This window comes from Laetiporus sulphureus (assembly GCF_001632365.1).
Source record: "Laetiporus sulphureus 93-53 unplaced genomic scaffold LAESUscaffold_15, whole genome shotgun sequence".
In the NCBI taxonomy this organism is placed as follows: Eukaryota; Fungi; Basidiomycota; class Agaricomycetes; order Polyporales; family Laetiporaceae; genus Laetiporus; species Laetiporus sulphureus.
The window spans coordinates 579295-595999 of NW_024468524.1; the positions used below are offsets into that span (position 1 = coordinate 579295).

Consider the following 16705-nt stretch of genomic DNA (forward strand, 5'->3'; position numbering starts at 1 on the left):
CGAGGAGGCTCTAGCATGCTAGAATCCTCCATAGCGGTCCCATGTGACGATTATGTTGCACCAGGTATCGTAACTGCACTGGAATACTCGCGGAATGATCAGCTCGCCGTTGCTGCAAGACCGACGCACGTTCGAAGAGAGTCGAAGCTCCAGGGACTCGTCGCCACCCTCGCTGGCAATTTGTATCCTGCCGAAGCATCATCATCGTGATTGATTACTGGCAGAGGATCAGATGTACGTAAGTATGTCACTAAAAACATCTCCGTGCGGAGGTGGCTTGAGCGCCAAACGTTACTTCTTGCACCTTTCATCACGGGCGATTCGCTCGGAAGTTCGTATGTGCTTTGTGGGCCGCATTTGGGCTCCTTGTGCCACGCGGCGCACGCCCAGCGTTCGGTGACAGAAGACAATTGGGCGTCGATTCTGCGATGTAATATCGCGGAGGGACACGAGATACGGCATATCGCGTCCCTCCAGAACGTGGCAATGTTTCAGCCATGAAGGGTTCCCAGCTGGCTGATGTCTCGCCATTGGATCAAACACACACGAAATGCTGACGTACGGCTTTGTCCATCGGCGAAAACGCGGCAGGACCTGGTATGAACTTGGTATATTTGTCCATTCACGCGCGTCGTCCCTTTGTAAGTTATACGTTACCGATGCAGCGCCCACACACAGCACCCGGCCGCGGAACCGTTCTGCTTGCGTCCGTAACACGCGAAACAAACTTGTGATGCGGCTGTTGCAACCTGGAAAAACTTTATACCAGCCGTCCTGCTTGCGCACGTCAGGTACGCTTTGGAACTCGCCGTTCTGCCGTTGCGACCCTTATGTTCCCCTACATTTGTATATGCGATACGAAGTGCCTGCGTAACAGCGCCCACCATGTGTCTGATGAAGTGCCAGCAGGCGTGGAACTCTTAGTTCCCCGCTCAGGGTTGCCACAATGAAAATGAAAAGCAGTCTCCAGGTTGCTCAACGTGCGCGGTCATGGAAGCACATGCCGAACTTTCGCTCTCGGAGGAGGCAATCTGGATCCGAAAGGCCCCCGCAGAAGATGATGGTCTGGGATTGAGAACCGTCGTCCTGTGGTCGCAGCGGAGCACGAAGGGTGCTTCTTCGCCGTTTCGACGCGGATGTACGTACTCTCCTGCCGTCGCCGCATGTTCCTCACAGCGGCGGCTTGCTTCGCGGGTTCTAAGCATCGCACTCGGTAATCCAATGGCGGACTTGCGACTCGCTGTTCTCATCGCGCGGCCCGAGGTGTCAACTAAATGATTTGTTCTCCGAAGATATGCGAATCCCCGACACTGCAGACAAGCAGACAAATGACGTCGTTGCAGAGATAACGTGCGCATAGTTGACATCTGCCGCCCGTGTTTGGTCGTCAACCATACCATATTCTCCCGCGACACTCAGGGCGACCCGAGGAAATGAACGGCCAGTCCAGGTCGACAGCAGTGGTGAAGGCCGATCAATCATGGGCATGGGAATGAAGAAGCCAGTCCTGAATGACTCTTGCCTATTGAGGATATTATTCAAGGCAAGACACCGATCAACCAGTGCAGCTATCCTTCAAGCGGCGACGACATAACCCTGCACATATCTCCGTTTGCCAGCACGTAACCATTACCCGTCTACCTCTCCTGGGCATATTCTGCACAACTCACAGATCTCAGACGCCGCTCTTGGCGATTGAAAACGGGGTGTTTTTGCTTGTTTCGTAGCGAAGCCTTTCTTCTTTGGCTGCACCTCACTATGCCTCTCCAGTCATCCTTTCTCTGTAGGGTACCTTGCGAGGTGCTCGAGGAGATTTCGGTGAACGTAGCTCTCCTTGACGCTCCCGTTGGCCCGCCTACGGCTCTGGTTCCTTTGCTTCTTACGTGCAAGCATCTATACAACACCCTCGGCCTGCACAGTTGTTCTGATGTCTATGCCCGGATCTTCCGCGGTAGCTTCGATTGCAGGGCCGCGCGTCGACGCCTAGGCGAGAAAGCCGTGAGGCCGAGCCACTTAGCTGCGCAACTGAAAAGGAACTTCGCAACCCTTAGGCGGATTCGCGCCGGCAATCTAGTCCATGACGAGCTGGAGGAAGATTTGTGGGCGGTCTGGCTCATGTGTCTCGAGAATGATGGAAAGAACGAACTTCAGCTAGATTGGGCGGGAGTCGACGACTTTCTAGTCCAGTTTCTGCGGACGCGCCTATGGCACGCGCGCGAGACATACGATAACTGGCCAGCGGAATTCACCATCAACGCTCTAGCTATTTGGATCTATTGGTATAGATTGGATGAAGGTCCGTCTTTTGATTGTTCATGGAGCTTCAATCTGAGTGATCCGCTATATAGGAAAGCTCGCCACGCTTAACAGCGAAACACGCAAATTGCTTCTCGACCGGATCCGCCCCTATGCACTTGCGGCACCACGTTACGCATCGTTCCTCGCTCCTGATAATCATTTCTGCATCCCGCTTCCACGCCGCATTGATGATGAATATGAGCGCGTCCTCGTCACACCCCACGGCTGGTACCCACAGTACAGAGAGCCCTCCATGTGCGTAGAGCTCGTTGAACACTTCGGCCTCAAGCGTGAGCTGTCCCCTCCCCTCATCGCTCAAGGAGCCAAGCTGCTCTACATCTCGCTCTCCGAAATGCCATTCACGATCGACCCCGCTCTACCCGTCAATCGTGAACACGCGATGCAGATGGGCCGGAACTACGTGAATCCGACACAAACGGATCTGATAGAAGCGAACGCGCACAAGGCGGTAAAGTTAATTGGACGGGGCGACCCGGAATGGACGCAACGCTTGACCGAAGAACAACGCAGATTGGAGGATGACGGCGCTTGGAGGAAGGGCCTCAAAGCCATTAGCGCTGCTTTGGACGAAGAATGGAATAGGATGGTTGGCTGTGGGAATCCTTATGAAATCAAACCCAAAGGTCCCACGTATGCTTTTGGCACGCTGACTGGGCTTTGGAAGGGTCTGCTGCTCGTATGTCATATTGTGGCATTCTTCACTGCGAATACTGAGGCTTTCTTCATAGGTACCTGATACCGATCAGTACTTTGCTTTAGTCAACTCTGCGCGCCTCCCAGCTAGCTTTTCCAGCCAAAACCCGCTAGTAGTCGGTTATCCCATGTACGCAAACCTCCGTGAGCATCACTGCATTATGCCAGAAATGCCCATCATGCCAGGAGGGTCGGAGGATGAGAACGACGATGGGATTAGCAACGCTTGGTTTCCCCATTGCCGCATTCGTGAGGCGGGCGGATTCGTCACGATCACTGACGAGGAACATGGGTTCGTCTCTCGGTATGAAACGTTTGTTGAAGGCCGTGACAACTCTCATAATCCGGAAACGTGCACTGCTTGCATACGTGAACGAGAGCTGGACGAAGTGGAGGAACGAGAGAGGATTGAAGAGATCATGGCTGCCGCAGCATCAAGTAGGTCTTGACTCTTACTCTACCTGATCACTTCTCTCTGACGCGCGCTTGGATTTGCCGGATGATTAGACGCGGAATATCCAGATGACGACACCAACCTGGTGCGAGTGCGCAAGCAAGTTGACGCCGCCCTCGGTCCCAACACAGATGCTGACGAACTCATCGACACTGTGATGAGCGAAGTCACCAGTGACGACGCCAGCAGTCTGGCTGAGAGCGATGGATGCATCGAGAACACCTGCAGCGGAATCACCGATATTGCCATCACGGGCGAGGTAAGAGGCGCACTCTCTGCCGCACGAGTCTCGCTCACCACATGCCCCGCAGACTTTGCCTAGGCACGGCCAAGCATGGCATCACTTCTACTTTTACGGCCGCGTTCGCTCCTGGGACGGCCTTGTAGCGATCGTACGTGTGCCGATGATCCCTCAGCTGGGTGTCTACATCTTCCGAGGCTACATCGTAGCGGGAAATTTCGTGGGCTCGTGGCGCTTGCGTACCAATCATGTTCGCGCCATCCCCCTCGAGGGTCCCTTCGTTATGAGTAAGGTATGAGAACTGTGCTCCCCTTGATGATGTTCGCTGGCCATTTCTTGATTGCGGCGTTGACCGCATGCGATACGACTAATGTGATACGATATCATTGTTCCCATACGCGTCCACTTGTATAATATAGTTGCACTGCTTTGTTGCTGAGGGACATTTGAATAGCACCTCCATGAGCGAGCAGCTGGCGTCCTGTGTAGATCTTAACCAGCTGTACAAAACGATGTAGATGCATGTTACCTTATCCCTCAGCTGTTGATGTATCTGTCTTATACCTGGAAGACAAGCCAAGGTTTTGGATCATGGACTCGAAATGAGCGATAAGTATAAAATATATGACAAGGCATGAGATGCGACAGGATACTGCGGAGCACCTGTGACACAGGTGCAATATCGAATGCTCAGGATAAGACACCGAAGTCTCATTCGTCTTGGAATCCACCCATAGCACGAACAGCCTCGGCCAAGCGCTTGTACTCTCTCAACAATTCTCCCACTTCCGAGACCTTGATATCATCCTCGGTGCATGTGAGGAAACGCGAGTTAGGGGGCGATATGCGGATCGCAATCGGCGATGCTGCGCGCGACGATACAGGTGAGTCATACCGGTACGGTGTGGAGCCTGTTGGAATGAGGAGGGACGATCGCCGTGAGGCTGGCGGAGAACTCAGCTGTGAAGAGTAGTATTGAGCACAGCTGCCGATGAGATATGATCATCGACGTGCATACCTTGGGCACATCGTGCGGCTGGTTCTGAGACAATCGCGATAAACCTGGCATGTTTGCAAGCCGGTCCGTGAGGCTCTTGCGGGGGGCAGAGGGTCGTCTCTTGCCCTTCCTCCGCCCAGTGCGGCCGCTCATCATGCTCTCGAAGCTACGGATACTCCTTGTATCATGACCGTGCTCTCCCTCATCTTCTTCGTCTCCTTCGTCTTCATCCCCACTGCTCTGTTCATCCGAAGCCGTAAGCTCTTCATCTACATGCATCGATCTGCTTGATCCCGGTCTTGAGGGAACCTCCACCATCTGCTGTCCAGACTCTTCATTGTGTGCTGTAGATGCAGATCGCGTGCGGCTGCCTGGTAATGAAGCCGCTAAGCTTGCGATTGAGAAGCCCGTATCTCGTCTAAGAATACCAAATCCAGGGCGTGACGCTGACTCCTCTGTGCTCTCGGTATTCCCACCAGTAGAGGATCCTTGTCCTTGATTCTGTCCCGGCAGAAGGGAACGCAGCACCCCAAACGAGGTGTCCACAACTCCAGATATGACCTTGTTGGCAGAACCTGCAATGGCATCCACCTGCTGCTCCACTCTGCCACGCAAGCTTGCCTGTGCGACTTGAGTTGTCACCGATTCAGCGCCTGGAACGCGAACAGAACGGGCGAGGGGGATTGGACTAAGTTGGGATGGACTGCGGACAGACGCATACATAATGAATTAGTATCACCGTCCTGCCACGCGGGATGAAAGAAAAGTAGCGTATTATGAAGTAACTTCGGAATCACGGTGCTGATCGAAAGAACGAAACCTGTGCATCATCGTGAAGCTGAAACGACGAACCTGAGAACGGTCTTCCCACTTTCCCCTAGACCCAACGCCGCCAAATCAACATTCTCCAGGAACTCAGCAACTGCCATCAGGTTGATCAGACAGTAACCCTCTTCACCTCCACCGGCGCTTTCACGGCGGAAACGTTGTATGTACAGCAAATTTGAAACAAGCCGCGGCGGATTGGCCTTGACGACAGCGAAGATCATCAATGGGAGGATGACATCACCGGAGACCTGTGTAGGGGTGGCAGTCCGCGATGTAGCCGTGAGGAGAGGCGAGCTACTACGGACTGGGGAAAACACGCGTTGGGAGGAGGTCTCTGTAGGAGAATGTAGCGTGCGATCACCGTCGGCTGAAACTGTTTGCTCGTGCGAAGACGAGACGACGATCTGCTTATTTGAGCCGTTGGCATCCTCGGGTGACAGGACTATTGCCGGTGAAAGCAATGATGGCTCCGGCTTTCCAAGATTGTCAGTATCGTCGCGGGCTCTTTCCTTGAGGGTGGTGTCGTTCCCGTCGTCGTCGTCATCAGCATGGTCATCATCTGGGTTCTTGCGCCCAAAAGATCCCGCTCGCGGAGTCTTATCGTCCAGCAGCTCCTCTTCCGACTTCAGCTCGATAGGAGGCAACCTTGACAGTCCGTCTACAATTTTAGGTCAGTCGCAGACCTCAAGGACGCGCTAACGCTCTTACCAACAATGACCTTATGTATCGAAACAAGGACGGCAGCTTTCTCAGCCGGCGAACGACGTGCCGTGTCAAGCTGCATAAGCGCTGCGAAAATCCGTCAATTATTATCATTAAGCCAGTCGTTCGAGCCAAAAGTTCCGCCAATGGTATGAAAAAAGGTGGAATGGAATCACAACCGGACTTACTTCGTCCACAGTCACCTATCACTGCCTCCACTTGCTTTCCTGAGTCACCAACATCTACACCAAGATGGGCAAGGCCGAGATCGAGAACATTGACTGCTGCGATCCGGCTGGAGAGAGTTTCGTCGTGAGATGCGTCATCCGTGCTGGCTGGACAGAACAACCTATCACACAATGCGGTCAGTATCTGCGAAGTGGCGCTCGGGCATAAACAGTTTCACGCCCATTCCTTCCTAAACGCACCTATCATAAAATAGCGAGCAGAGGACACGCTCCACAGCATTCATGATTCGTTGTATCTCCGCCTGTGTCCCCGATTCATGATCCTCTTCGGTCTCTCCTGCCGCCTTCTCATGCATGCTTTCTTCAACGTCACTACCACCTTCACTTGTACTCGTAGTCATGCTCTCATTCCCGCTTCCCTTCTTTTCGTTCAGCTGGGTGTTCCTTCCATTTCCTTTCAGATGCTTCCGGCTGGTCTTTGGCAGGCGCTCCCAGAGCATGTCTTCCAGCTCCGCATAGAAGCCCTGGAACTTGTCAGCCAATTCGTCAGCGCGTTCTTGAGATACGCCGCTGGCTATGCTCCACTCTGCATCTGAATCTGCCTTGCTTTTGATTCGCGAGGAGACTGTCCGTCCAGCAGTGGTTGTATCTATAACACCAGGTACCTTACGCCCGTTTGCTTCCTTAACAGCACCCGAAGCCCCGACACTGGACATTGGGAAGAGCGGCTGCGAGAATCGCTCCACACGCTCTACAGCCCATGGTGGGACGTGCGCATCCCAGAGTGCAGCGCGCATTTCACCTGTAATCGCATCCGTTAATGCCCGACCGAGCGACGCGCGGTCAATGGTCTTCGAGATCGCATATGCCGTGACTTCGACTGAGTGTTCTGACGCTGCTCCCCGATCTCCTCCTGGAGAAGCGGTCGATCCTGCCTGCGACAGAGATGACGTGCTGGGGCCCGATCCGGTGGAGCTAGGTGTGGAGATAGACGAAGCCATTGCTGTCTCCGGATGCAGTAAGATAGGTGTGGTGGATGGACTTGCAGAGGGAGCGGCACGTCCAAAAAGGGAAGCAAAAGGGTTGGACAGACGTGAAGTCGGATTTGGAGGACCGGATGCCGCCCGGGTTCCCGGACGAGGGGGCAAAGGCGGTTTAGGCACCGAGGGACGAGGAGGAAGGGGCAGAGAGGCGACATGAGAGGAATTGGTAAAGGAAGGATACCGTGGTAGGGCCGATGGTATGGATGACACAGAGGAGGAAGGCGAGGGAGGTGCCGGTGACGAGGGCTGTACTAGAGGGTTTGGAAGAGGAGGCAGTAGCGCAAACGTGGACGACCGCTTGGAGGGGGAGAGAAGTGCGAGGAACGACTCCGATTCCGGGGAGATCGATGAGCGGAACGCCAGGGTATGACTTCAGACATGTCAGTGCATGCAGGGAAGGAAGTGTTAACTCGCTCACTCTGCGAGAGTGCCACGGATCCCTGAGAGAGTGACGATTGCTGTTCCATTCTTGGAGGAGCTGTCGCACAGTGCTATGTGATCCTTGATAAGTTCCGGAGTGATTGGGTCACTTGGTCGGTGCAGCTCTGTGGGTAAGAGCAAGGTCGCCTGGAGAACTGCATCACGGCCAGCACGTCTAAGCAGTCTCATCAGCACACACCTTGCTCACTGACAATGCGTTCCAGATATCGTTCCACTCGGGTCCGTGATCTGTCTCCGACCCTAGGCGCTCCAGTATCGCCCATCCTGTGCTGCCTGCATCCAGGCCTATGCGTTGGGCCGCAGCCTTGAGATTCATGAGCTGAAGCTTGCTGGTAGCGTCGCCATGATACGCGCTTTGCTGCTGTTGCGGGCTTATGTTTGGATGCATGGTCGCGCCGGTGGTCGCAGACGTTGGGACAACACGCTGTCGCGGCGTGTACGGGACATATCGTGGAGGGCCCGAGGTGGCTGTTTCAATGAAGGTTGCAGATGTGGGTGAGGATGGGGCAGGAGGCGACAGGAGCGGATGAGTGGGTAAGTTCTCGTGGGACGCTACACGCGGCACTGGTGAGCTAGTGCGTCCGATAGATGCTGGGGGAAACAAAGTATCTCGAGTAGAGGACATCTATAGGTATCTTTTTTCGAGCATGAGAACAGCGTGGAATCCCAATGAGTGAAGCAATACCTTGTCAGGTACAGTCAAAGCAATCGCTGGTCCGATCCAAAGTCCAAGTACAACCGCGCGAGATATAGATGTCTGTTTCAGCCGCGAATCAAGCCTCCTTCGGTTAGGTCTGAGTTACAGTTGTCATGCACAGTCGAATTATAGCAACGCGAGAGAATCCGCCGGCCAATTCACGAGAACGGACTAGTGATCGCGGCGGCGCGGTAGCTATGCTAAGACCTGCAGAACTTGAGGAAAGTCTGCATTGATATTGATTCCCCAACGTCATAAGTTTCAACACTTACGAGTCCAAGAGTAGGTTGATATGCGTTATTGAATAAGGTGACTAACTTGCTACGCAACGAGCATTGATGGAGTACTCACATCCACGACGCCGACGACCGTCTAGCTGAAATCCGGAGAAGCGTGTAAGCGCCCACGCCCCGCCGAGTTGTCGTTCACGTGACCATGTTCCACGCGCACATGAAGGTCGTTCCAAGGTCGTCTCAAGCGCGCACCAACTTGAACTTGCGGCTTGGAGCTTTGAAGGAATTGTCTCTCGCTTTGTCAGATCAGAATGTCCGAATCTAGCCAACGATATGCAAAAGCGCAATACAGAGGTACAAACGGCTTTCAGGATCCAGCCCGTCGCCGCGTGCAAGGCCAGGTACAGGTTCCTGAACTACACAAGAAACCTCAAGATGAGGACGAGGCAGCAGTCTACACATACGAACGAGAGTTATATGATGCGGTGGAAAGACGTCGCCTTGCTGAAGCTGTCCTGGAGATCAAAGGCTCCTACTTCCCCGAGTGCGTATTTTGACGACATCACTGCCACCAGTGATCCCTGAATGTGAAGTCATCATTAGCCTAGAGGTACTCGAAGAAATGAATGAACGGCCAGAGACTGCAGCAGGAGTGACAGAACGTATAGAGGAGCTGCAAAAGCGGCATGAAGAGGATATGCAGACGTTGCTTGAGCGGCAAGCGGATGACTATCTGATGGATGCTGAAGATCGTTATCATTCCTCCGACGACACCATGCACGACTCAAATATTGATGTCAGCTGGTAATTTTTTCTATCCCCCTTCAGTCATACTGATTAGTATGCCATGCCACAGTCATTTTACCGAACAGCACGCGGGCAGAACACACCTATGTTCAATGCATTCGATGACGCTGCCTCCTCATTCGAGTATGCACATCTCAGAACATTGGGGGCACTCTGCCGAGAGCGTGACGCCCTTGCTGCCAAAGAGGATGACGCGCGCCGTCAGAGGGACTCAAAATTCCCGGCAAACATTATGGAATACCGCTCCATCACGAACAAGAGTATACAGGCGAGCATTTGTGCTATTCAGAGTCTGAATAGTCATGCGGCTAACGATTGCCATTCAATTGTCTTCTATTCACCGCAGCTGCGAATCGCGCGATTTCTAATGGCAGATAGCGCCAGAAAGGAGCGGATGCAAACTGATTTCAACTGGGTGTGGCGACAGGTAATGAATCTCGTCGGCGAGTATGAGAAAAATGTGAGTGTGATGGCTTCAACGTGTGCAGCATGCAGCGTTGCCAGGCGGCGGCATGTCCGCAATCCCAGCGTCCTTCAATTAGCTGACGCGTTTGACAGAAAGACTTCCAAGCCGAGATACAGGAGCTGGCGCGCGACGCCGAAGCTCGCGACCCACGGAGGAAGCCTTCGAATGTGGGCGTTTCATTCTGAACCCTGTTATAGCTCCACTCAGCGAAGGTTCAATGGCCTGCGGTATGAGCATCGCCCTTGCTTTGTTGGGCGTTGCTGTCGCTCGCATACCCACGCCGGAGTTGAGCTGGCGCCGTGCGCGGTGCTCAGCAATACTGTATTATTATGCGCGCGGATGCTTCCGTGCTGCCGCATGCGAGATAGGTCACTCGCGTTGAATTGTAAGATAGGGTTTGAGCCGTCGGTCTCCGCTCCATCAGTTAGGCAGTGTAACGGCTACTCGTGTATTCTTTTATTCAATGGAATCTATCGCCAGGGATAGGTCGTGAGAGGCTTCAATGCAGTGCGGCGCAGTCTTGCGATGCCAGCCGGATCTTGACACACGGTGTCTCTTACCCTTCAATATTTCAATACCCACCATGGCCTGGCCCGACATGCCCGTCGCATTCCCGGTTTCGCCACCATGGTCGGATAGATGTTGGAAGGAAAGAGAAGCCTCAGCGGAGTTCATCGCTGGCAGCGTATTCGGTTGGTTGGCTCATAATTAGCGACCTTGTTGCGTGGCCATGTCCTTCGCATGCAGGACTCCGCCTAGAGGTCAAACCTTGTGTCCCGCAATAGCTTCGACATCTCCACCAGCGGCGCGCCAAGAATAAGGCCTTGAGCCAGAGCACTGCCATTTCCGATGGCTTTCACACCCGCTGATTGTCCGGTATGAAGAGCAAGCCTTCACGTCGCAGAGTCCTAGGATCCGGAAATTGGACTGCACAAGAACAATACCGTTTAGACGGGAATGGCCCGGCGTCAACCTTGTATCCTTCGACAGAGACAACAGAAGCTTGATTGTTTTCGAACCTCGGCTCAGACGTCGTCGCATTGAGTTCATTATAGCGGTTGATACTGCGCACGACGTACATCATATCAAGTTCGTTTCGCACTGCATGCTGGGACTGCGGTAAATGCACATCTCGTAACTGCTCCTGGTGGATATAGTACGCTTATCTGATAACCTAGGTACCGCCGGCAAGACTGCAGTCGAGGCCGTCGGTGCACATCAAAGCTGTCAAGTGACGCTTTCACCAGCGTTCCGAGTCCGAGATGCTTGATTGAACCTTCTGACCTGGGAGGGATCAGATCTTCATCGATTCAGCATGTTCACATTGCCTTTTGCTGCTAGCTCCTCGTGTTGGAGAGGTGATCGCCAACTTCCTGCATGGCCAAGTGGAGGTTAGAAGGGAACCTTGTCCGCGCTATAATTACGTTAACGGCACTGCTTCCTAATCATGATTCACGGCGAAGGCCACAAGCTGACAGCGGGAGCGTACGAACAACACTGCATCGTCAGATGTGACAACATCCCGGCCTCGTGCTTCCAGCAAAAAATTGCATCAGAAGTAGCGTGGTCGCAGTTCGCGCGGTGATCTATTCCGGTGATTCGACGAACCGCGGCCACATGCACCATGCACCCCGGAAGTAGAGTGGATGCATTAACATGGCAATCCGTTGAACAAAGGCGTCGGTTATAAAAGGTACTCGTGGTGACCAGTCACGTCGTACTGACTACAATCGCATCACGCAGGCATGCCCATGTGGCTGCCTCTATAGAGTGAGGATGCCACGACTGTCAAGCTTGAAGCTCAACTTGACGGATCGAAAGGCCGCACTATTGTGACAGGAACAAGGCAAGGAGGCGTTTGGCAATGTTCGAGCCCAATCGTTGCAATGTGAACGACCTATGTGAATGAATGGGCCTGTCGAGAGCTCGACTCTTCTTTCGAAGGAAACGTTGCCTGCAATGGGAGAGCGCAAGCCAAAAGGGCGACGCAAAGCGGACCTTACGCTTATGAAAAGCCCCGGACCAACCGATTGAACTTGAATTGACAAGAGTGCCTTCTTGCGCTCACCGCAAGCGAGAACGGTGATTTTGCGATAGTATTGGAGAGGAACGCGCGCGTAAGTATTGAATTCGAGTGCTAGATCTCCCAGAAGGCTGGATGCAGCGCACTAGACGCGACTGCTTATGTTGCGTGCGAGAATCGTGTGATGAAAAAGGTTGACTTGCTCTCATTGAAAGGAACTTCATGCAAACCCGTGACAAAGCTAGATCATATAGTAGTCATAATAATCCTATACAGTCAGTCATGCACATAGGGCTTGCACAGGTCCGAATCAATACAGGGAGGCCCACCTCCTGAGAGCAAGCTGGTCCTATATGGCTAGAGCCGCTGCACAATACTACAGGCGTGTGTGGACAGACACCACACATCCGATTGAGCGGCGCTCTGCACGGGTGTCGCTAGGCCACGCCGCTGGAGTCGACGCCCTTCCTCGGCTTTCTCATGTAGCCCAACGCAGCCGGCGAGGATCCTGCAGTTCTAAGAGGGAATGTCAGAGTACGACCGTTCTCACGAAACCACCGTATTGCAACCGGCGGTGCCGAATGACGGATTGCACCAAGTTCGTCGCATTGCGAGGCCTATGCAATACTCCGGGGCCGAAGGAGGAAAAATATGGAACCGATGCCTGCGCACGCAGAAGAGAGCTGCAGAGCTTTGGCGAAGCGTTGAGTAACCGTAACAGTGCAGTTACTAGCTTACGTAATCGAGCATTGCAACCTTGTTTACTGGCTGTTGGACGCGTTTCACCATCCTCCGAGGCTCTAAGACAACTGCACTAGATTACGATGCCTATCAAACACTTTGACGGTGCGAGCATTTGTCATAGGTTTGAAATGTCCGAAGAAATAACATAATTCCTCAGGCTATCTCGCTGAGCGAAAGCACCTGCAGACGCACCCATTATCTGTGCTGTCGGACTCGCGTTTGGGCATAGATGCATCATACTACCTGACTTTGTTGACTGACAACCCACCGTCGCGCGAACCTCTATTGGCGGCCACAGGCGGTCTCCCCCTCGCTCTGACGCAGCGTATCGAATCAGACCTTCGCGCGCTCGAAAAACTCCACATCAAGCCCGTATTTGTCTTCCCTGGCCTCCTCCCCAGCCGGCGCTGGAGGCAACAACAGCAGCAGCAGCTCGAGCAGAACGAGGCATGCCGTGATCGGGGGAATGCGTGGGCAAAGTATGAGAGTGGCCAGGAGGAGGCCGCCACAAAGCTGTTTGAGGGCAGGAGTAACCTGTATCAGTGGGATCTGTGGAAGATGGTGCTGAGAATATTCAGACATCGAAATGTGGAATTCATTGTCGCACCGTATGTTGCGTGGGCACAAGTACGTCTTACCAAGTGACGTGTCCGGCGACTGTGCTGTTGGAAAATGCCCTCTAACGTCTTTTATTCCAGCTGATCTACCTGCAACGGCATCAGAAAATGTACATCCATGCTATCTTTGGGCCAACGGACACGCTTCTGTACCCTGGTGTCGACAAGCTCATCACTTCTCTGGATCTCACATCTCCTAATCCTTACTTCTCGTTCGTATCCAAGCGGAACATCCTCAATGACCTCGGTGTCACGGAAGACCAATTCCTGGACATCGGTATCCTCGTAGGCTTCGACCATTCCATTCCGTTCCCACCTTCCGTCCACGAGCAAGCATTGAAGGCGACTGTCGACATGGTCAAGTACTACAAGTCAGGCCACGCTGCGGTATCCGCGTTTTCCGAGTCTGGCCAAGTCAAGGCCCTGCAATATCCAGAGCATTACGCGCGGACGCGCTCTATGATCAAATATTCGCTCATATTGACATCGGAAGGAACCGTAGTACCGCTGCCGATGGCTATCACTACACCTCCGCCCCATGGCCATCAGAATCACCACCCCCATCACCCGACAGCCGCTGACGTCCCGACGGACCTCCATGAGATATTCACAAACAGACTACCGGATGAAATCTACTTCTACCTCTCGCGCGGGCTGATGGGCCCGCAGGCGCTGGTCTGGCTCACCTCAGGGCAAGTCACCGAGAACCCGCCCCTGGATAACGGGGAGACTACCGAATACAGACGATTCGTCAAGGAGGTCGTGACTGAAGGCCAGACGGGTCCGCGTGCGACAGCGCTGGCCCTCGTATCGAGTGTTGCTCACCAATTCTGGGCGACAAAGAAGGTCTTCGGATACTTCTGGTTTGAACAGGCGGTACCGCAGAAGCCGATAGGGCACAATTCCCAGCCAACCACACAGCTCGCTGAGAGGGTTGCGGGTTGGAATGTACCTTATGCTATCGTCGAGGAGGAACTGAGACGACAGAACGTAAGTGACCGTCTGCATTTGGAATGATTTTCAGGGCTGAGGTGATGCCGGGTTGCGATGCCGCCGGACTTATAGTCGTCAACAATCGATTTTGCACTATGCCTCGGAGCCACAGTGTCGGAAAAACTCGCCGCGCGGACAAAAGTTAAGAGCGGTCAGACCTCGGCTCCGCTGGAAAAGAAGGACGAGGTAGTGGCCAATGTCATATGGCGGTTTTTGGAACTCAGAGGGTGAGGATCTTCATCCGTTGACGAGATCCCCCGCTCTATTCATCGGCACGCTGACGCCATCGCCCTAACCAGCTTTCTGCTCACCACCCATACGCACTCGCCCCTGGCTCGCGCTATGTACTCTGCGATACGGCCAGTGCGTGTGAACGACAAATTTCAGGACCCTCTCTATCTGTTCCTGGAATTGGTCAGAGCGGGCGTCATGCATGGCCACCTGTGGTCCGGAAGGGCATTCAGCGGAGGGCCTAGCTTCGGTACCGGTGAGGCGTGCTTTCCCACAGATCATGATGCTGTCACCATACTGATGAACGCATCGTGAAACTGCACCACCAGACGATGAGAAATCATGCATGCTGTTGGTGATGCGGGTGCTGAGCATCGTTCCATTAAACTTCAAGGTGCGCGACCTCTCGGCAACTTCCCTGTGTATTACTGACTCTATTGTAACGTGGCTGGATTCCTCGGCCGATGTATCGTGATAATCGCGAACAGGCGCAGCCATGGTCCGCGCCCCTGTCACGCGAATTACTCGTGTTCAACTCGTTTGTGCGTTCTCTCACGCGAGCGCTGAGGACGCTTCTGGAGGTGACTTCATTGAACATGCTGCTGCGCCATGACGCGAAACGAGCGAGGGACGATTATCTGGACATCAACTTATCACTACCATTCCAGTCGGAAGTGAACACCGGATTTGGGGTGCTCGCGAAGGTCTACCTAGACGCGCTAACGCACATAAACAACCGTCAGCGGGTGCGAGATCCGAACGCGGAGGGAGTCCGAGAGGCGAAACAAATGGCGCTCGAAATATGCGAGGAGACGTTCCCAGGGGTGAAGAGCCCGAAGTCAGAGGTGGAACGGGGGTTCCGGTTCTGGGATGTGGTACGTCCCCCGCTATGAATCGGGCGTTGACGTCCTCTGACCGTATCTGCCCTCTATCCGAATGCAGGCGCTGACCGCCATGAGGCTGCTGCATTCCGAAAGCGCTGTGATGCCTGAGCTGATCGACCAGTTTGAAGCGGCCGAGGCGTGGCTAGCGCCAATGAGGCCCTGAGACTCCCACCGCGAGCGCATCGTGGGAGTGCAGGTGCAGCGACGAGCGTGTCAGGGCGCCAGTGGCGGTCTTGGTCGGGGGTCAGGCGGTGCCGCAGACGGACATTGGAAATGGTGGAGTGTCTGCGGGATGCGGGATGCGTGGGTAGTTGTACTTGCATTCTTGTTTTCTGGCCTGGCAAAGAGACGCTGTTGGCACTGTGGCTGGGAAAAAGCAGGAGGTGAGACGCTTGCCCGCTTGGGGCGGAACTAAGGCGAAACACGTGAAGACGGGCGGACGCGCAAATGACAGAGCCGAGCGAGCGGCCGGAAAAGGACAAATCTGAGATGGATATGATCTTGATTTCGGGTCGTAAGAGACTTTTCCGAAGAATAAAATAATGCGGATCGGACGGTGGCGAGCTTCTGGGCGACTGCCTTTTTTGGCACACCTGCTCCTGAGAGATTCTCTCAGCCTTCTCCCCTGTCGAGAACATTAAAGATGCTCCTCTCCGGCCCAGCGTCTCCAGCCACTCCCGCCCTCCCTCAGCCCTCTTCCGCTCGCCACCATGTTCCAGCACGACGCTGAGCCCTTTGCTGTCGCCCCTCACCATGATCCCATGTACATGCCATCCAAGGCGACCCTTGCTGGCCCTCTCTACCTCCAGCAGTGCTCCCTCGAAATCATCCAGCTCGTCGAGGTCCCTGCACCGCCACGCATCCGACCCTCGTCCTCCTTCATGGGCAGCTCCTTTGCATCCTCATCCTACTCGTCGTCCATGGAGGAGTCTGAGGACGAGTCCGAATGCTCGTCATACTGCTCCTCCGATCCAGAAGAGGAAGAGGCCGCACGCACATCGGCACCCGACGACACGTACAAAACGCGTCTGCATCGCGTCCTCGTCTGGCGCGAAAAGCTCGCGCACGCCATGGGTGTGCCCGCAATCAGTACGTTCTCTCCTT

At 54.2% G+C, this 16705-nt stretch overlaps 4 protein-coding genes across 4 annotated transcripts in view; 3 read left to right on the top strand and 1 right to left on the bottom strand.

The window, feature by feature from the left end:
- Positions 1-1758: 1758 nt before the first annotated feature.
- LAESUDRAFT_651186 (uncharacterized protein) lies at positions 1759-4005 on the top strand (the record flags this gene model as incomplete). Its single annotated transcript, XM_040904289.1, has 5 exons — positions 1759-2296; positions 2349-2995; positions 3048-3450; positions 3520-3725; positions 3778-4005. The coding sequence occupies 5 exons, from the start codon at positions 1759-1761 to the stop codon at positions 4003-4005; spliced, it is 2022 nt and encodes a 673-aa protein (XP_040765279.1).
- A 283-nt stretch (positions 4006-4288) lies between these two features.
- On the bottom strand, positions 4289-8990 carry LAESUDRAFT_725000 (uncharacterized protein). The gene is made up of 10 exons (XM_040908733.1): positions 8955-8990; positions 8592-8810; positions 8085-8541; positions 7884-8032; positions 6663-7835; positions 6423-6583; positions 6241-6321; positions 5557-6190; positions 4726-5407; positions 4289-4667 (listed from the first exon to the last, which is right to left on the bottom strand). The coding sequence occupies exons 3-10, from the start codon at positions 8529-8531 to the stop codon at positions 4419-4421; spliced, it is 3576 nt and encodes a 1191-aa protein (XP_040765280.1). The 5' UTR covers positions 8532-8541; positions 8592-8810; positions 8955-8990; the 3' UTR covers positions 4289-4418.
- Positions 8991-9091: 101 nt separating this feature from the next.
- LAESUDRAFT_725001 (uncharacterized protein) lies at positions 9092-10605 on the top strand. The gene is made up of 5 exons (XM_040908734.1): positions 9092-9380; positions 9440-9632; positions 9693-9911; positions 9990-10103; positions 10202-10605. The coding sequence occupies exons 1-5, from the start codon at positions 9148-9150 to the stop codon at positions 10292-10294; spliced, it is 852 nt and encodes a 283-aa protein (XP_040765281.1). The 5' UTR covers positions 9092-9147; the 3' UTR covers positions 10295-10605.
- Positions 10606-16285: 5680 nt separating this feature from the next.
- LAESUDRAFT_725003 (uncharacterized protein) overlaps positions 16286-16705 on the top strand; it is a 1130-nt gene continuing 710 nt past the window's right edge. Inside the window, exon 1 of the mRNA XM_040908735.1 lies at positions 16286-16702. Within this exon, the coding sequence (XP_040765282.1) occupies positions 16312-16702 (391 nt within the window). The 5' untranslated portion in view covers positions 16286-16311. The remainder of the gene's footprint in view (positions 16703-16705) is intronic.

Bases quoted from the DNA above. Each gene is read 5' to 3' on its own strand.
- LAESUDRAFT_725001 (XM_040908734.1), top strand. From the start codon at position 9,148: ATGTCCGAATCTAGCCAACGATATGCAAAAGCGCAATACAGAGGTACA. The intron at 9,381-9,439 runs GTGCGTATTTTG...AGTCATCATTAG, and splicing joins AAAGGCTCCTACTTCCCCGA to CCTAGAGGTACTCGAAGAAA. The intron at 9,912-9,989 runs GCGAGCATTTGT...TATTCACCGCAG, and splicing joins TCACGAACAAGAGTATACAG to CTGCGAATCGCGCGATTTCT.
- LAESUDRAFT_725000 (XM_040908733.1), bottom strand. From the start codon at position 8,531: ATGTCCTCTACTCGAGATACTTTGTTTCCCCCAGCATCTATCGGACGC. The intron at 8,033-8,084 runs GTGTGTGCTGAT...GCAGTTCTCCAG, and splicing joins ACGCATTGTCAGTGAGCAAG to GCGACCTTGCTCTTACCCAC. The intron at 4,668-4,725 runs GTATGCACGTCG...TACTCTTCACAG, and splicing joins AGCCGCACGATGTGCCCAAG to CTGAGTTCTCCGCCAGCCTC.